The 17,199-nt window shown below is 36.7% G+C and overlaps 2 protein-coding genes across 6 annotated transcripts; one reads left to right on the top strand and one right to left on the bottom strand.

The window, feature by feature from the left end:
• The first annotated feature begins 156 nt into the window (after positions 1-156).
• On the top strand, positions 157-1,646 carry LOC21403675 (pentatricopeptide repeat-containing protein At3g14580, mitochondrial). The gene has a single exon (XM_010108470.2). The coding sequence runs from the start codon at positions 354-356 to the stop codon at positions 1,569-1,571; it is 1,218 nt and encodes a 405-aa protein (XP_010106772.1). The 5' UTR covers positions 157-353; the 3' UTR covers positions 1,572-1,646.
• A 1,020-nt stretch (positions 1,647-2,666) lies between these two features.
• On the bottom strand, positions 2,667-8,703 carry LOC21403674 (C2 domain-containing protein At1g53590). Of its 5 annotated transcripts, none has more exons than XM_024172477.1 (13): positions 8,245-8,703; positions 8,004-8,158; positions 7,819-7,893; positions 7,340-7,483; positions 6,677-6,772; positions 6,447-6,578; positions 6,067-6,219; positions 5,916-5,957; positions 5,717-5,765; positions 4,957-5,049; positions 4,665-4,848; positions 4,241-4,364; positions 2,667-4,092 (listed from the first exon to the last, which is right to left on the bottom strand). In XM_024172477.1, the coding sequence occupies exons 2-13, from the start codon at positions 8,127-8,129 to the stop codon at positions 3,028-3,030; spliced, it is 2,283 nt and encodes a 760-aa protein (XP_024028245.1). In that variant the 5' UTR covers positions 8,130-8,158; positions 8,245-8,703; the 3' UTR covers positions 2,667-3,027. The 5 variants fall into 5 exon arrangements, with proteins under 5 accessions (XP_024028245.1, XP_024028246.1, XP_010106771.1 ...); XM_024172478.1 differs by having other exon boundaries at positions 8,613-8,703; XM_010108469.2 differs by having other exon boundaries at positions 8,004-8,155; positions 8,613-8,629.
• Between the last annotated feature and the right edge of the window lie 8,496 nt (positions 8,704-17,199).

The raw sequence follows: 17,199 nt of genomic DNA, 5'->3' as shown, positions 1-17,199 counted from the left end.
CTAATTATAAAAGTACTAATATACCATTTAAGTAAATTTTATATATTTGACTAACAATAAATTATGCTACTTGTTATCTTAATATTTCTCACAAGTAATATATTTATTATTAATTATGACATTGTATTAGTATTAATCATACGTAAAATATCTTCAAAAGATATATCTATTATCTCAAAATATATATTTATTTTTTCATAGTTGAGTTTTGGATGCATTTTAGTCCCACAGTTGGACACCAGATACAGCTAACAACTTAACAAGCCTACGTCCAATTATCACAAACCTTTTAGCACCAGAGATATCAAACGCAATTGATCTATGAGAAAAGTGAAAGAGACAAGAAAATAGGCATGATTTCAACTTCAACTTCATTTCTCTCCAAATCTTTCGCCACCAAAATCACCAACGCAAAGCCGAACGCCTCAGTCCTCCACTTTGTTCTCTCTCTCTCCTCAATCCCTTCTTCTTCATCATCATCTTCTTCTTCCGAAATCCCTTCCAGACTCCACCACAAGGACTGGTTAGCACCAAAGGAAGTCCTCCAAGTCTTCTCATCCCTCACAAACCCCAACTCCATCGTCCCGGCCTTAAACCACTACTCCAAACGCAAGGACTACAAACCCAATGAGCCTCTCCTCACTCTCATTATCAACAACCTCGCCGAAGCCCGTTTGTTCGACGACGTCGAGGTTGTCGTCGCCAGAATCAAGGCCGAGAGGAACTGCAATCTCTCCGACGACTTCTTCCGCAATGTCATCAGAGTTTATGGGAATCTGGCCGGTCGGATCAAGAGGGCCATCGAGATTCTCTTCGAAATGCCGGAGTTTTACGGTTGCTGGCCCACCGCGAAAACGTTTAATTCCGTGCTGAATTTGCTCGTCTCCGCCAGACTGTTCGATGTCGTTCACGAGCTGTTTGTGGCTGCTCCTAAGTTGGGTGTTGTGATAGATGCTTGTTGTCTTAATATAATGATTAAGGGGCTTTGTGAATGTCGAAAGTTGGAGGTTGCGCTCCAAATGCTCGATGAATTTCCCCGACAGGGATGCGAGCCGAATCTGTTGACTTTTACGACGCTTATGCATTATTTGTGTGTTCACGGGAAGGTTGAGGAGGCTATTAAGTTGTTTGAGAGGATGGAAGAGGAGGGTATCGAACCGGACACGATCACGTTCAATGTGTTGATTGCAGGGCTTCGGAGACAGGGGCGGGTTGATGAGGGAATGGTGCTTCTGCAGAGGATGAAACTCAAGGGGTGCAATCCGAATGTGGGATCTTATCAGGAGGTTTTTAATGGTTTGCTTGATGCGGAGAGGTTTTCCGAGGCAAACGAGGTCATGAGTCGGATAATCTCGATGGGATCAAGCCCGAGTATTAAGTCTTTCAAGTGTTTGATTCATGGATTGTGTGAAGAAAATCGAATGGAAGATATTGATTGGGCTTTGAAGCAGATGGGAAAGCAAGGTTTTGTGCCTAAAATGTGGATGTGGAAGGAGATTCTTCAGAGCCTGTTTGGTGGAAAGACTAGTGATAAATGTGTTTCTTATTTTGAACAAGTAAAAGCCAATTAGAATACTTGAAATAGGACTCACATCTCCTCTTCAATTTTGGTGTCTCAAACGGCGTCTTTCTAACCGACCACATACTTTCGTGAAAATGCTTTTTAATTGACTTTTACGTGTTTTTCTATCTGAATTTACTAAATGATATAGCATAATGTTATTAGTCAGCCGTCATTTTGAACACAAAAAAAGTGAACAGATGATATGAATCCTTTGAACTGATCGTCCATGTGCTGGTGCTGGTGCTGGAAAACGATGATGGTTGGCCATGCACTGATTCTAACTTGATGCCACAAAGATGAGTAATAACCATTTATAGATATTGTGGACAATCTTGTCAAGAATATGACCAGAGAGAACTTATGAGGGCATGTGTTTTACTCCACGCTTTAGACATTTCCTTGGTTTTAAATGATCTGCTGGTACTCGCAGTTCATGTGCAAGAGCGTCATTTTGTCCTTCGATAAGTTAACAAAATGAACAAACAGTAATATGACCATATGGAAAAATACGGGTAATGAAACTAATGGCTGATTGGCACTGCAGATTTCATTGATATTCATAGGCTCATGTACAAAGAATCAATGATGCCTGCAACTGGCATAACAGAATGGTGTATTGGAGATGCAAAAATCTTAGACAACATCTGTATTGGGATCTGTGAATTCCATAACGAAAATGTTCCTCTCTTTACAGGATAGAACTTCAATATCATTGTATTAGCAAGTAGCATCTTTACAGGATAGAAATTCATACGGCTCAATAGTCCCCATCCTTTGGTTCTAAAACTAGTTTTCAGATGCTCTTTTAAGAAAGTGATTACGCGTAAATTGCAACTATTTCCAATTACATTCCAATCAAACTCAAAATACCTTGTTCATCTGAACTTTTAGCTATACAAGTGAATACTATGAAGGCAAATGAAATTTTTAACGTTTCAGAGAGCAACTTTATAGTCTAGTAACCAGTAATTTTCGATTTTTCTCATCTCAAATTTAATTTATAAGGGGGGGAAAACAAGAAGAAGCATGCTTTCTAATAGAATTTCGCAATGTGACTCAAAACTCGCCCACAAGATTCAAAATGGAATTTCAAAACTTTCACTTTGAACTATAAAAAATATTCACAAAGAAAGCATACAAGTACAACACTATACCAAGTTCCAAAATATGCACAGAATAAAAACAGAATACACCAACATCAAATTCATACCCTGACATTGGAGTATTATGTGGATTTGAAAAACAGTTGCGAAAAAAATTGTCCATCAAACCTGAAATCTAAGGACCGATTCAAGTAGATGTACAAGCAAAGCTAAGGACCGATTTGAGTATATATACAAGCAAATAATAGCGTATGGCATGGACCGAACTTTTGAATCTTCAAACAAGTTGTAAAAATCCATCCATGATAAGGATACCACAAGCTAGTTATTTTTTTATTTTCTTTTTGTAACAAGAAATTTTTAATTGGTTGGTCCTTCCAAATCCCCTCCTTCATCAAGCTTCATCTTCGGGGACTCAACATCACTCTTATTAACAGGGCTACCCTCCTTGTCATGCAACATTTCCAAGCCTCGAGGACTAACCTTATTTTTTGGGCTCTTAGCATCAACAGCAGTATCAGTTTCACCTGCCTGAACCACAGGATCAACCACATGATCCTGAGAACTAGATGAGTCGTTACCACAACCAAGAACTATACCCTCTGAAGGAATCGGTATACTTGGTATCCTTTCAACTTTTGAAGAAGGAAGAGATTCATCATCAGAAGAATCATCGTAATCCACTGCAATATCTCTTTCTGTCACAGGGGAATTACCTTGAGACCTTCTTCCGCCCTTCCGAGAAAGCATATGCTTTAAAGTTTGAGCAGATTTTTCGGCATGCTTGAACAAGCTTTTTGCCCGGTCTTTCATATTTCCTTTTGATGGACTATCTGGACCACTTTCCCCGTAGCTTGAATCTTCCTCTTTTGGAATGTTATCCAAAGCAGGCCTGGCGAGGTCTTCTTCCACTACAAACTTGACACCAATCTCCTTTACATCAACTGCCTTTATGTTTATATGGGGTGATGGAATGGTCTCGGTAAAGCTGTTGGATTTTCCATCCTTGGGACTCCTGTGAAATACTGAACCGATCTTTCGTATACCCCTCCGAACTGAACTCATTGAACGTTTATCATCAGGGTTTTCATCAGAGCTGCTGCTATCATTATTTTGTGATCTTGATGGTGTTAAAATAGAGTTTCCAGTAATATCATTTGGCTCCTTAAGAATTTTGGTATCAAGGTGCCGACACTTCCCTTTTCTAGGCTCCCAAGTTTGTGAAACATCGCTTCCCGGTTGATGGACCCATATACCTGTCTCTTTCTGCCCTTCAATATCAATTGGCTCAAAATATTCTGCCACCCTCTGAGACTTCTCTGATGATGCAGATGAGAATGAGCCTTTGTTAGTAGTCTCGGTAGCGAAGGAATTTCCTTTTTCTTCCGAATGAAATGATTTCCAGTCACCCTGATGATCATCCGCCTAAATGCATGATATAAAAGATCAAGTCAGACTCCAAACGCACTTTGCACTGCACACTCTATTGTAACCATTACTTCAAAATCCGAACTCTCATTCTTTCAACTTTCTTTACTTATTAAATGAAACATTATGAATACGGGAAAGATACCTTTACATTCTCTTCGAGTATAGTTACTGCAAGATGCAACCTCCCAGTTTTAATATTCTGAAGAGGCAACCACATATCATGTCTTTGTCCATCCCTAAGATCGCTGATATTAACAGAGCAGTCCCTGGATAAGAAAGAGTTTATTAGTCCAAGGTAGCTATAGCACCAGAAATCCATTTGACAGAAAACAATTACTAGAAAGAGTTTGAAGAAAGAAATAACAACCAGGTATGACCAATAGTACAACTAACATTATTGGTTGACAGGCTTATACAGTGCAACTGTAACTGAATGCTATTTGAGATACAGGCTTCCAAAACATAACTTGACCTCTAAATTTTGATCCGATAACACAATGAAAACACCTACCCCCATTCCCCCGCCAAAAAAATACATTGAAAAAATTACAAGGTTAGAAACAAACCCAAGTATATCATCAACAAATCGGTCCTTGTCACGAACTTCAAGAGCTAATATGTTTGGCAATTCCCACGTAATGATGGGGATCTTAAACTCCTCATGCCATTTTGGTGACAGCGTTTTCTTTTGTATCTTAGTCCTAAATCTGTAAGAGCCCATTTGACCTTTCAAGTAGGGATCAGCCAAGCCTGAAAAAAGTAGCTTTGCTTGTTATGTTACACATGAATTTCAAAATTATCTGAATGGAACAGTGACAGCCATGAGCAAACAGACAAAGAAAAATAATCTTAACTAACCATTTAAATCAGATGGTTTCATATCAGATGCTTCAATAACTTCTATTTTGGCATAAGCAACTGGCTCCTTCTCATCCACGGAGAACCAATTTTCTAACATTCAGAAAAATGCATTCTTGATAAGGAGGAACAAAGAAAAAGATTAAAAAATGCGCACAAGACAGGAGTTTTAAACTCTAGTTACGAGCAACTATAGAATCTAAGCTACCTTCTAAGAGTTTTAAATGAACCTCTACAGAAATTTGATTGTGTGAAGAATAGAAGCTACCACCATAAAAAAAGTTTAGTAGTTAGCTTTGCCAATAATAATAATTGCTTTTGTAACTCCTTAAATTCCCAAAGTATAATGCACCTCTATAACTTCACAAATTCCCAAAGTTATAATGCACTACATCTAAGACAAACCAAAAGAAAAAGGGGAAAAAAATAGAATACACCTTGTTGTCACAGATTTAAGATATCCTATTGGGGGCTGGAGAAAAATGTGCAGTATGAAGAAACCAAACGTCATTTGATTCTTTTGAATCACAACATTACAAGCCGAACTGGGTTAAAGAATGATAGTTTTAAGAGAATTCCATGCAAAATTGTATAAGCAGTAAGTTAAGAGCCCTTCGGAACTAAAACTCTTGAAAGACATGCTATTGAAAAGTTAAATAGAATGAAGACGGAGGATAACAAATGTACATGGTGTAATTCACTCAATTGAACCATCTGTGCCAGGTCCGAAGCCCAAATGACTATAGTCTGGTAATATTACCTTGGTCAGCAGAAACAAATTTCTCCATGTCGACAACCAGCATGTTCGGCTGCAAATATTATCAACATCAAGATTTGGAATGTTTTAAACAAGAAACTTCATTGCCAGCTCGTGTGTCAAGAAAATGACATGATACGCAATAGAGGACAATTGAAGAGAGAGAGAGAGAGAGAGAGGAATCTCAAAGTCCATACTTTACCTCAACAAGTGTCTGCTCAAAAGCAACAGAAAGTAGCTTATCCTGATCGAGAAAGAAAACAATTAACATACATGGAACAAGCAAACAAGCAAGATTAAGAGGAGAAAAAAGGGAAAACCAAGGAGTTCAAGCAGTATATAAAATAACACACCAGCCACCCAGCAATTCCGGGAACTTCTGTAACATCAAGCCCATGACTGAAAATAGGCTTGATGGTCATCTGAAAATATGGAGGTTCAACAAAGCATAACCGCAAACGGCCAATGAAAGGCCAGTCACGAAGAAACTTTACCCCAACCAACACCTACCAAAGAGAAAAAGGATCGTGACACAAGTAAAACATATAAGAGTTTATTTTTGCAAGCCACTGGCATTTTTGGTAAACAGAAAAGTATTCTGTAAATATCAAGTTTAGCAAAAAAACTACAACAAAGCATTAGAGCAATATACTCATTCATTCATTTAGAGAATCCAAATAAAAAAAGTACTCGTATTAAACTACTCAGATTCTACTCCTATAATCAACCATACCTTTCCTTCAACATGCAAGCCAGTGAGATGCAACTTTGCCCACATCCCAAATCCCAGTCTTTTCCTCAGCTTCACAGCAAGTATTGCACTCATATCATCAGCTGTGAGAAAATTCATTCCCAACTCAAGAACCTGCATTCATCATATAGTATTTCAATTTGCAAAATTTGTGATTTGCAACTAGAAAGAGCAAATAATTCAAACAGAGAGACCACCCCAAGAACAAATACCAAGTGATCATCATCAGTACACTGACGAAAAACCCTCATTTCAGTAAAGATAGGCGGGTTTCGTCCCAAATAGAGATGTTGAACTATGGCTTTCTTCTGCAGTATTGGATCATTAACAACTCAAGAGTGTCAAAACATATTCACCGCACAAAAAAGTTACATGCACTTCCCAAAAACAATAACCAATAGAATAAATATAAATCATCATGTGCTACTTCAACAAAAACAAAATCTTTTTTCCAGTTCTAGAAGAAATAAAACCTCAAACAAATGCTCGGAATCAGAATCCATATTCAGTTCACAATACCTAATTAAGAACATGTAATCCAAATAACATATGTAGCTATTTCTAAATGCTAAGAGACAAATATTCTTATACATGAATCATGACATGAAAACAACATAAATATAAAGTTTTTGTCATGAAGGGAACGTTAATCAAAGAGATATTTCAACCAAAAATAAATCTTATTGCAGTACATGATAATCAAAATGCTGATATAGATGAAGAACATACCGAAAAAATAGCACTGCCAATCTAAATAAATGAAGTGAACATCACTAGATATGGGATACAGACTATTCAAAAGATAACTTCATCCAAAAACAAAAAACAAAAAACAAAAAACAAAAAAACAAAAAAACAAAAAAGTAAATTCATACAGCAGTCCATGGTTTGTACTTCTCCAAGAACCAAGGTATTATGGGGAGGAGAATCTTTTGTGAAGCAATCTGCTCCATACATATGGGCCATATCTTTTCCACTGCATGGTTCAACCAACGGACTGTTTCAGAATCAGAAAGTACCTGATTTAAAATAAAAAGAAAAGATGAGAAAAAATAATTAAGGCATTAATTTGTCTAAGTAATCCAGAAATATTAACAACTCCCAACTTTAGTTTCCATAAAACCAACAAGATCTACAGAACAAGAAAAGATAGAAAAATGTAGATATTTTGTTGCAAATATGCTAAAAACTCGGAAGTTTCAACCAGGAACTTTTATATGGGTGTTTAGTGAAAAGCTTTGGTTATTTTGCTACTAAGGCTACAAAAGAAGATTCAAAGTTGACTTTCCCGTTCAATTTCTCGTCGACCCAAATGAAGAATAACAAAGGTAATAGAGGATAAAATAAAACTTACCCTTCTCTGATTAGCCTGCCTCCTTTCCTCAAACTGCAATTTCCTCCGCAATCGCATAACATACCGCTCATGAACCTATAAAAATGACAAAAAAAAACCCAAAGAAAACAAAAACCCATAATAGTTAAAATTTGATAAATGGAATTTTTTTTAAAAAAGAAAAAAAATCTTAAAAGAATTTGTACCAGGTAGAGATAAATCAGAGAGAGGAAGTAGACCACGGGATGACAATATTTGACCTCAGCGAGAAGCCACAGAACAAGAAGCACAATTCCGACATGATGTATTATCGAAACTTGCGTTATATCCATTTTTGTTTCTTCTTCTTCTTCTTCTTCTTCTTCAAAAATACCCACAAAAGAAAAACGATAAGAAAAAGAAACCGTTATCTCTGATTCATTTTCACTGTTTTTTAATATGTTTTACCGTATTCTTCTCATTCAATCGTACCCACACTCACATACCCGCTAAAGGTTCAAAATCGACGAAATTTAAACACAAAGGGAATTCAAAAACTACAAAAAGGATCACAAAATCTTCACAAACTCAGGATCCGCTGATAACCCAGATCAAAAACCGGAAAACCCAAAAACAATGTAATGCGGGTTGAGCAGGAAATTTAGAGTGACCCAGAAAAGTCAAATCAGAAAGAAGGAAAAAAAAACACAAACGACAAAAAGGAAAGACAATTGAATTTGTGGGGGGAAAGGAAAACGGCAAACTTTGATTGGGCTCCCCTTGGGTAAAGGATGGCTTTTTCTGGTGTACGAAGACAGTTAGAACCTGGACGTTACCGTAAGGAGGAAGTAACCGGTGGCAACAGCAAATAGTGGAGAGAAAGTAGAGAGAGGTACGAGAACCAATAACATCGGAACGCACAATCGAAGTGAGTCGTGTTTTGAACTTAACGCGTTTGACTAACTGTTGTGTGCCACGTCCAAGAAACACGTCCACTACGTGTCTCGGACTCGGTATTATAGTATAACTTCAAATTTTTTTCCCCTTCTTAAATGTCGTGGGCCACTCTTCTTTATTCACATCCTTAAAGATAGTTATATCCGTCAAAGAAGATAATTTTGGACTTAGTTCATTTTTATTTTTTGAATCAGCTTGACTTCATATTTTAATTTGAGTTAAAGTGTATTTGAGTATAGTTTAAGTTGATATTCTAATTTGAATTTGTATTTACTTATGCACATTTGAGTTATAATTTGAATTAAAAATCTATTTGAGTGCATCAAAACTTGAATTTGTATTTTAATAGTATTTTAATAAAAACTCAATGGTAATAGAAAATTTTAATAGGGTATATAGGTAGGATTTTATTCGTCTCCTTGTTGTGGATGTATAGAAAAAAATCAACTCATTCGGAATTAAAACAGAAAAATTATGACGTTTTTAAGAATAAAAAAAATTATGGCGTTTTTAAGAATAGAAAAAATATTATTTATTAACTTGAATTTGAGTTTATGAACTTGAGTTGAAGGAAAAAATTGAACTCATGGCTCGTTTAGTTCGCTGATTCGAGTTGAGATGTAACTTTATGCGATAGCTTTTTACTGTAGTAAAAAAGTTAGATGTGAGTGTTTCTAAAAGCTTTTTACTGTAGCAAAACTTAAATCGGTGAAATGAATTATGCCTCAAATTTTAGCCCCAAACTCAAGTTAAAACTTGGTTAAAACTCAAGTTCAAACTCAAACTTTACAAAAGAACGTTGTCACGCCCCGGGGCAGGGGTCGGTGACGTGAAGGCTCGATTAGGAGTTAAACATTTAATAATTAAAACCAACAGTGAAATATTAAAGAAATCTCCAAATGAGCCCCACTATTGTGCCGAAAATAAATTACAATAACATCTCAAGAGACTAAAACTCCCGCCTCTCAAGAGGTTTATAAATAAACCACTAACACCGTTCAGGGCTACACCCACACGATCTTCAGTAAGACTGTTCATAAACCCGAACAACCTGCAAACCCAACCCACCCCGCCCCAACCTAAGCCGAAAAAACAACCCGCAGCATTATTTTTAAATTTTCGGCCCATTATATCTCTGGCTCGAAGTGTTTGGGGCGGATTGCGGGTTGGGCCCATAACAACCCGCAATCCCCAACCCAACCCGCACAACATACCCCCAAGCTTTCGGCCCAAGCCGACCTGCCCAAGTTCTACCTTAGGCTCGCTAACATTAGGGTTCACAATCTCATTCTCGGTCTCCCCTCCCATGAACCCCCTCTTCTTGCCTCTTGCTTTTCAGTTTTCCATCTTCTTCCTCTCCCGTGAACCCCCTCATAACTCTCTCCTCATTGCTCAGTCCTCTCGGCCGCCGTCTTGCCCACTTTCTCCGGTGCTCTCTCGCCAGACTGATAAGGATGGTTGCTATTTCTATTTAATGATGAAGTTTGAATATTATATTGAACTTTAAGTATTTGATTTTTTGAATGTTGAAACCGACCACCCAACCCACCCTGCACCGCCCCAACCCAACCTGAACATCGTTGGGTTGTAAAATTTTTCTAACATCGTTGGGGCCAAATATGTGCAACCCGCACCCTTTAGGGCAGGGAAAAAAAGTCCTACCCCGCACCAACCCAACCCATGAACAGCCCTAATCTTCAGTAGTGTACATACATGAACACGTAAATAACATTACAGAAATCAACCATAGTATAGAAATCCAAATATTCAGAGTTTACAGAATTACAAATTCTTACATTCATACACAAGGAGGATGAACACAATCCTCACCAACTCAGGTGGTAGCAATTTACTCAACTAATCTACATTGCTCCTAGAGTCGCCTGGGAGGGGTTAATATTTATAAAATAATAAAATGTTAGCAAAAGACCCAGTAGGATATATTTTGAAATAACTTTATAAATAAGTAAATGAATAAATATAGACATTCAGTTCCAACACAACAGTCGAAACCTCACATACTTTTTCTCAAAAGAAATATAACTGAAAATCTCCGTATTACAGGCATCAGCAAGTAATTTATACTATGATAAATTACTTACACAACCACATGCACAAGCCATATCACCCCAGGCCGGGTTTCAGGTCCTACCCCCAAGGATGCACTCTCGACATACTATCTAGGCCATCAGCCAGTTTACCGATTTGCAAGATCTCTTATTATAAGAAATCATTCATTAAACTTTATGAAACAGTTCATTATACTCCCCAGAACTACAACAAGCCATGGGGGTTAAAATATTTTTCTTTCGCAAACATGCCATTTCTTTATAACATTTGCAAGGCCAAAACATTTTTGAAAACAAGCTCACAAAGGAAAGGTAAGAAATCCTCCCTCACAAGTACCAAACCTGGCTAGCGTTACACTATTCCGGCTTTCACTTCCTCAAAGCCCCTCAATCCGAGTCCTCAACTAGCACTGATACAAAACCACGCTTTAGGATCCAATTCACATTCCTAAAGCAATTTCAATCTCAATTATATTTTTTGATTTCCTATTAGTGTGTCATAATTCAATTACCGGTTTTACAAACCATTTCATGTTTGAAATCATCATTCTAAAGGTTTTCAATATCAAAACATGGATTAAAGAAGCTAATCCATTCACTCTAGGTCCCCAAATGAAGCTAATTTGGGTTCTCCTCGAAAACCGAGGTCAAAACAGGATTTTTTAGCAAAATAGGGTCAAACCCGTGTGCACCGGTCAACCGGTGACAGATCAGTGCAACACCATTGATCGACCAGTGGTGTGCAATTCAGTCAACCGCATAGTTGATCGGTGGACTCAGTGTAGTCCGGTCAACCGCATAGGTCGACCGGTCCAGTCGACCGCACAGGTCGACTTGTGAAGAACATCAGGACGAGGAAACTCGCCAAAATCAGTCTGAAAACATGCAATTTCAGTTCCAATTCGAATGTAAATACTGAGAATATTTAAATACCTTGGAATTATTTAAATTTACTTGTTAGAAACATTTATTAATCAATAATTAATTTATTAAACCAGATTAGGCACACTAATAAATCTTAATTACCTCAATTAATCTTGTTTTAATTCTTCGGGGTGTTACAACTCCACCCCCCTTAAGGAATTTCGTCCTCAAAATTTGGACTTACCTTAAAATATAGACAGCTGCGGATACTGCTCCTGCATCATCGTTTCAAGCTCCCATGTCACTTCCTCAACTCCATGGTGCTGCCATAATACTTTCACTAATGGAATCTCACAATGACGTAAACTCTTCATCTTACGATCGAGAATCTGAACTGGCGCTTCCTCGTATGTCGCGTCATACTGTATTGAAACGTCAAACCATTGTACCACCGCTTCCGGATCAGGTTGACATTTACGAAGCATGGAGACATGGAACACGTCATGCACGTGAGATAACTCAGGCGGTAAAGCCAGACGATACGCCACGACCCTAACTTGTTGCACGATCGGGAATGGTTCAACGTACCTTGGCGCAAGTTTTCCTTTTACTCCAAAACGAACAACTCCTTTGTGTGGAGAAACCCTCAGCAAAATAAAGTCACCTTCTTGGAATTCCAAAGGCCTACACCTTCTGTCAGCATAGCTCTTCTAACGACTTTGAGCCGTTAACAATCATTCCCGTATCACGGCTATCTTCTCGTTATTCTCTTGAATAACTTCCGGTCCAGTAGTAAGTCGATCATCTGGTTCTAACCAACAAACAGGTGATCTACAAGGTCGACCATAGAGAGCTTCGAACGGTGCCATACCGATACTGGCCTGATAGTTGTTGTTATAAGCAAATTCAGCAAGGTGCAGATATTTCTTCCAATTTTTGCCAAAATTCATAATACAAGCACGAAGCATATCCTCAAGAATCTAAATTACTCTTTCAGATTGTCCGTCAGTCTGAGGATGAAATGTTGTGCTAAAATTCAATTCTGTTCCTGTGGCTTCCTAAAAACTTTTCCAATACCTTGCATTAAAACGTGTGTCGCGATCGGACGTAATCGATAACGGTACCCCGTGAAGTCTCACGATGTGCTCCAAGTATAATTCAGTCAGAATCTCTCGAGAATACGTCACACGGAATGTTATGAAATGCGTAGATTTCATCAATCTATCCACCACCACCCAGATGACATCGTGCTTCTACTCAGTTCTCGGTAGTCCCATCAGAAAATCCATTGTGATGTGTTCCCATTTCCATCCCAGAACAGGTAGAGACTGCAACTCTCTTGCTAGTTTCTGGTGTTCAGCTTTAATTCGGAGACAAGTTACACATTCTGAGACGTACTCACGAACGTCTTTCTTCATACCTCTCCACCAGTATTGCCTCTTCAGATCCTGGTACATCTTGGTGCTTCTCGGATGAATAGCGTACCTCGATTTATGGGCCTCATGCAGAATCATCTTCTTGATCTCGTCCACCTTAGGAACAGCTAGGCGGTTGCGGAAATAAAGTGCTCCATCCTCTCGGATTCTCGAATCTTCAATTGCTCTCCATTCTGGGTTTGAATCCAAATTCCTTGAAGAAGAGGATCCTACCACTGATTCTGCTTAACTTGTTGCACAAGGTCCGGTGTGGAGATTAGATTATACACCATTGCCTGTTATAATCCTCGTAGTACTGATGATCATAATCACTTACAACTTTAGTCCTTTTCCAGTCTTCCAAAGCTAATGACGCCAAAGTCCCTGAAGTCTTCCTACTAAGGGCGTCAGCTACCACATTAGCTTTTCTCGGATGATACTACAGCGTGAAGTCATAATCTTCCATGTACTCCACCCATCTCATCTGCCTGAGGTTCAGATCTTTCTGAGTAAACAAGTACTTCAGACTCTTGTGGTTAGAGAAGACGTGAAACTTTACTCCATAAAGATAGCATCTCCATATCTTCAAAGCAAATATCACTGCTGCTAATTCCAAGTCATGAGTGGGGTAGTTTCGTTCAAGTGGCTTCAATTGACGAGATGCACATGCTACAACGTGTCCACCTTGCATCAAGACACAGCCAAGTCCACTCCCCGAGGCGTCAGAATATACCTCATATTACTCTTTGCTATCGGGTATAGTCAAGACTGGTGCGCTTGTTAGTCTTACCATCAGTTCTTGGAAAGCATCTTCGCATCCAGCATCCCATTCGATTCTAACTTCTTTCTTGGTTAACCGAGTCATCGGTGCAGCAATGCTCGAGAAATCCTTTACAAATCGTCGATAGTATCCTACTAGTCCGAGGAAAATTCAAATCCCTACTACATTCTTCGGCCTTTCCCACTGTAATACAGTCTCGATCTTGGAAGGATCTACAGAAATTCCTGTTCCTGATATCACATGATCAAGGAACTTCACTTCTGTTAGCCAGAAGTCGCACTTCTCTTTTTTCGCATACAACTAGTGTTCACGAAGAGTCTGAAGAATAGTTCTCAGATGCTACTCATGTTCTTCCGAAGTCTTCGAATATACCATAATGTCGTTGATGAAGACGATCACGAATTGATCTAAGTACGGCCAGAAGGCACAGTTCATTAGATCCATGAATGCAGCTGGGACATTCGTCAACCCGAAAGGCATTACCAAGAACTCGAAATGTCCATCCCGAGTCCTAAAAGCAGTTTTTGGAATGTCTTCCTTCTTAATCTTGAGCAGATGATATCCTGACCTCAAGTCAATCTTAGAGTAATACTGTGATCCACCCAATTGATCAAATAACTTATCGATCCTCGGCAACGGGTATTTATTCTTCACAGTTATTCTATTCAATTGATGATAGTCAATGCACAACTGAAGAGATCTGTCGTGCTTCTTTACAAATAACACCGGTGTACCCCAAGGGGAAGTATTGTTCCTGATATATGCTTTTTCCGCTAGCTTCCCAAGCTACTTCCTTAATTCCTTCATTTCTGCAGGTGTCATTCGGTAAGGAGGAATAGGGATAGGAGCTATTCCCGGAATCAAGTCAATGCCGAATTCAATCTTCTGATCCGGCGGTAACCCGGGTAACTCTTCAGGAAATACATCCGCAAACTCATCCACCACAGGAATTCCCACACTATCTCCAATTATCTCAGGTTCACCTTCTAGAGCAAGAAGGAAGGAAAAGCATGCTAGGTTTATCTGTCCCCTAACGCTATATCGCAATAGCCATTCTTCTAAGACTGGGTTCATATTCGCTTGATAGGTGATCATCGCTCCGGAATTAGTCGTCAATGTTACTCTCCTACGATAGCAATCAACAATCGCATCGTATCCTACTAACCAATCCATTTCAAGTACCACGTCAAACAGACTCATCGAAAGGATTATCAGGTCAACTCTCAATCGCTCACCTCCAATCGTGATTTCACACGATCTAACCCAAAAAACCAAAAAAGCTGAAGACGAAGAGAACAAACGGCGCAAGAAAAGAGAATGTAAAGACATCAATCTGAAGTAAACGACTAAATCCATGGACGAAACAAAAAAAAAATTATGCCTAAACAAATGGAGAAGAAAAAATTAAGAAATCAAAAAACCACATGAGTGCAAGGATGAACAAAAAATCCAAACCCAAAAAACCAAGAAAGCTGAAGACGAAGATAACAAACGGCACAAGGAAAGACAATGTGAAGACATCGATCTTAAGCAAACGACCAAATCCATGGACGAAACATAAAAAGAAAAAAAATCTCTTCGAAAGCAAATGAGAAAGCCAACTAAAGTAAAAAAAAAAAAATTATATAGAAAGGCAATAAAAAATAAGAAGAATGAACAAATGCAGAGAAGAAAGAAAGTGGAAAGAATGTAGCCAAAAACATGAAGACAGAGAAAAGAGACGGTAGGAAAAAAAATTTTTGATTCAGAAGCATAGTAGCTGCTTCCAACAGAGACAGAAGAAAGATAAGAAAGCCCTAGAACACTCAATCTAAACGAAATTACCAAAGCCGCATAAATTAAATAATAAAATGAAAAAGCAGCAAATGACAAAATAGTCAGTACACAAACAAAAGGGTAAAATAAGAAAGACATTGTTCATAGCACTATTGCATGAACAGTGAAACCCTTCCCTTCCTTTAGTATATGTATAATAATATTAATTCCTGGTAAATTTAATAAGATTAGCCGTATTTTTTTCTAACATAACATTTAATAAAGAAAATATAAAAAATGAAGAAAAAAACTGAAATAAAGGCACTTATTTATTTGTGTAATAAGGGAAAAAATGGGCAACTGTCCGTGAAATAAAAGAAATATTACAAAATGGATTATTAAGGGTGCATTTGAAACTATTTTTTAATTATTTTTAAAAATATTTTTGCACATCATTTAAGGCACGAAAACGAAAATGATTTAAAAACTGCGTTTGTTTAGTAAATGTTTTGAAAATAAAAAATAATTGGTGCGTTTAGAATTGAGTTTTGCTTGTTTTTAAAAATATTTTTGCACGTCTTTTGAGGCATAAAAATGAAAATAATTTATAAACCGTGTTTGTTTAGTAAATATTTTGAAAATAAAAAATAATGAGAATAGTTTTTGTGAATGACTTAGAAAACATTTAAAAGTTATTTTCCCCTTTTTATTTTTATTTTCTAGTACTTATCAACAATGTTATAATATATTAATTAATAATTATAACCAAACATGATTTCACTTTTTTATTATACTCATAACAATCTCTTAAAAAATCAGTCTCAGAATGATTCTCATAACAATCTCATCTTTAAATTTGTATTAAAAACAATATCATTTTGAAAACGTTACCAAACGAACCCAATGAAAATAGTTTTTGTGAAGGAAGTAGAAAATAATTAGAAGTTATTTTTACTTTTCTATTTTCATTTTCTAGTACTTATCAATAATGTTACATTAAATATTTAATTATTAATTACTAATTATATAATATATTAATTAATAATTAATAAATAGATATGACTATAACTAATAAATAGATTATAATTACTTAATTATCAATTAATTTTAAACTATTATTATTAAATTTGTAATTTTATTAATAAAAAAGATAAATAACAAATAGTGATTAATTATTTTGTTAAAGAATAATTGCTAAACATTGATTATATAATATATTAATAATAGAATAATTAATAACATGTTATTAAATAAATAAATACTAATTATTGTATCAATTATATATATATTAATTACAATCTATTAATTATTAAATAGTTGATAAATAAAAATAGTAATACTCCATTAATAGTTGATATTAAATTATAATAATTAATTATATAATATACTAATAATTAATAATTAATAATTGATAATTAGTAATTCATCATTATTTAAAGAATAATTATAAAAAATTAATCATACAATATATCAAAAATAGATTATTAAATAAATATTAGTAACTAATTAACTAATTATTTAATTATGTAAATAAAAGTGAATTATTTAAATAGTAAATAGAATATTAATATATTATTATATA

This window comes from Morus notabilis, unplaced genomic scaffold (assembly GCF_000414095.1).
Source record: "Morus notabilis unplaced genomic scaffold, ASM41409v2 Scaffold271, whole genome shotgun sequence".
NCBI classification, from domain to species: Eukaryota; Viridiplantae; Streptophyta; class Magnoliopsida; order Rosales; family Moraceae; genus Morus; species Morus notabilis.
This window is presented reverse-complemented; position numbering and strand designations above follow the sequence as displayed.

What these genes read in the sequence shown, in the direction of transcription:
- LOC21403675 (XM_010108470.2), top strand. Translation starts at nt 354, where the DNA reads ATGATTTCAACTTCAACTTCATTTCTCTCCAAATCTTTCGCCACCAAA.
- LOC21403674 (XM_024172477.1), bottom strand. Translation starts at nt 8,129, where the DNA reads ATGGATATAACGCAAGTTTCGATAATACATCATGTCGGAATTGTGCTT. An exon ending in CTCTGATTTATCTCTACCTG is followed by an intron (nt 7,894 to 8,003) that starts GTACAAATTCTT and finishes TCATTTTTATAG; the next exon opens with GTTCATGAGCGGTATGTTAT. An exon ending in TTTGTTGATGATATACTTGG is followed by an intron (nt 4,365 to 4,664) that starts GTTTGTTTCTAA and finishes TTTCTTATCCAG; the next exon opens with GGACTGCTCTGTTAATATCA.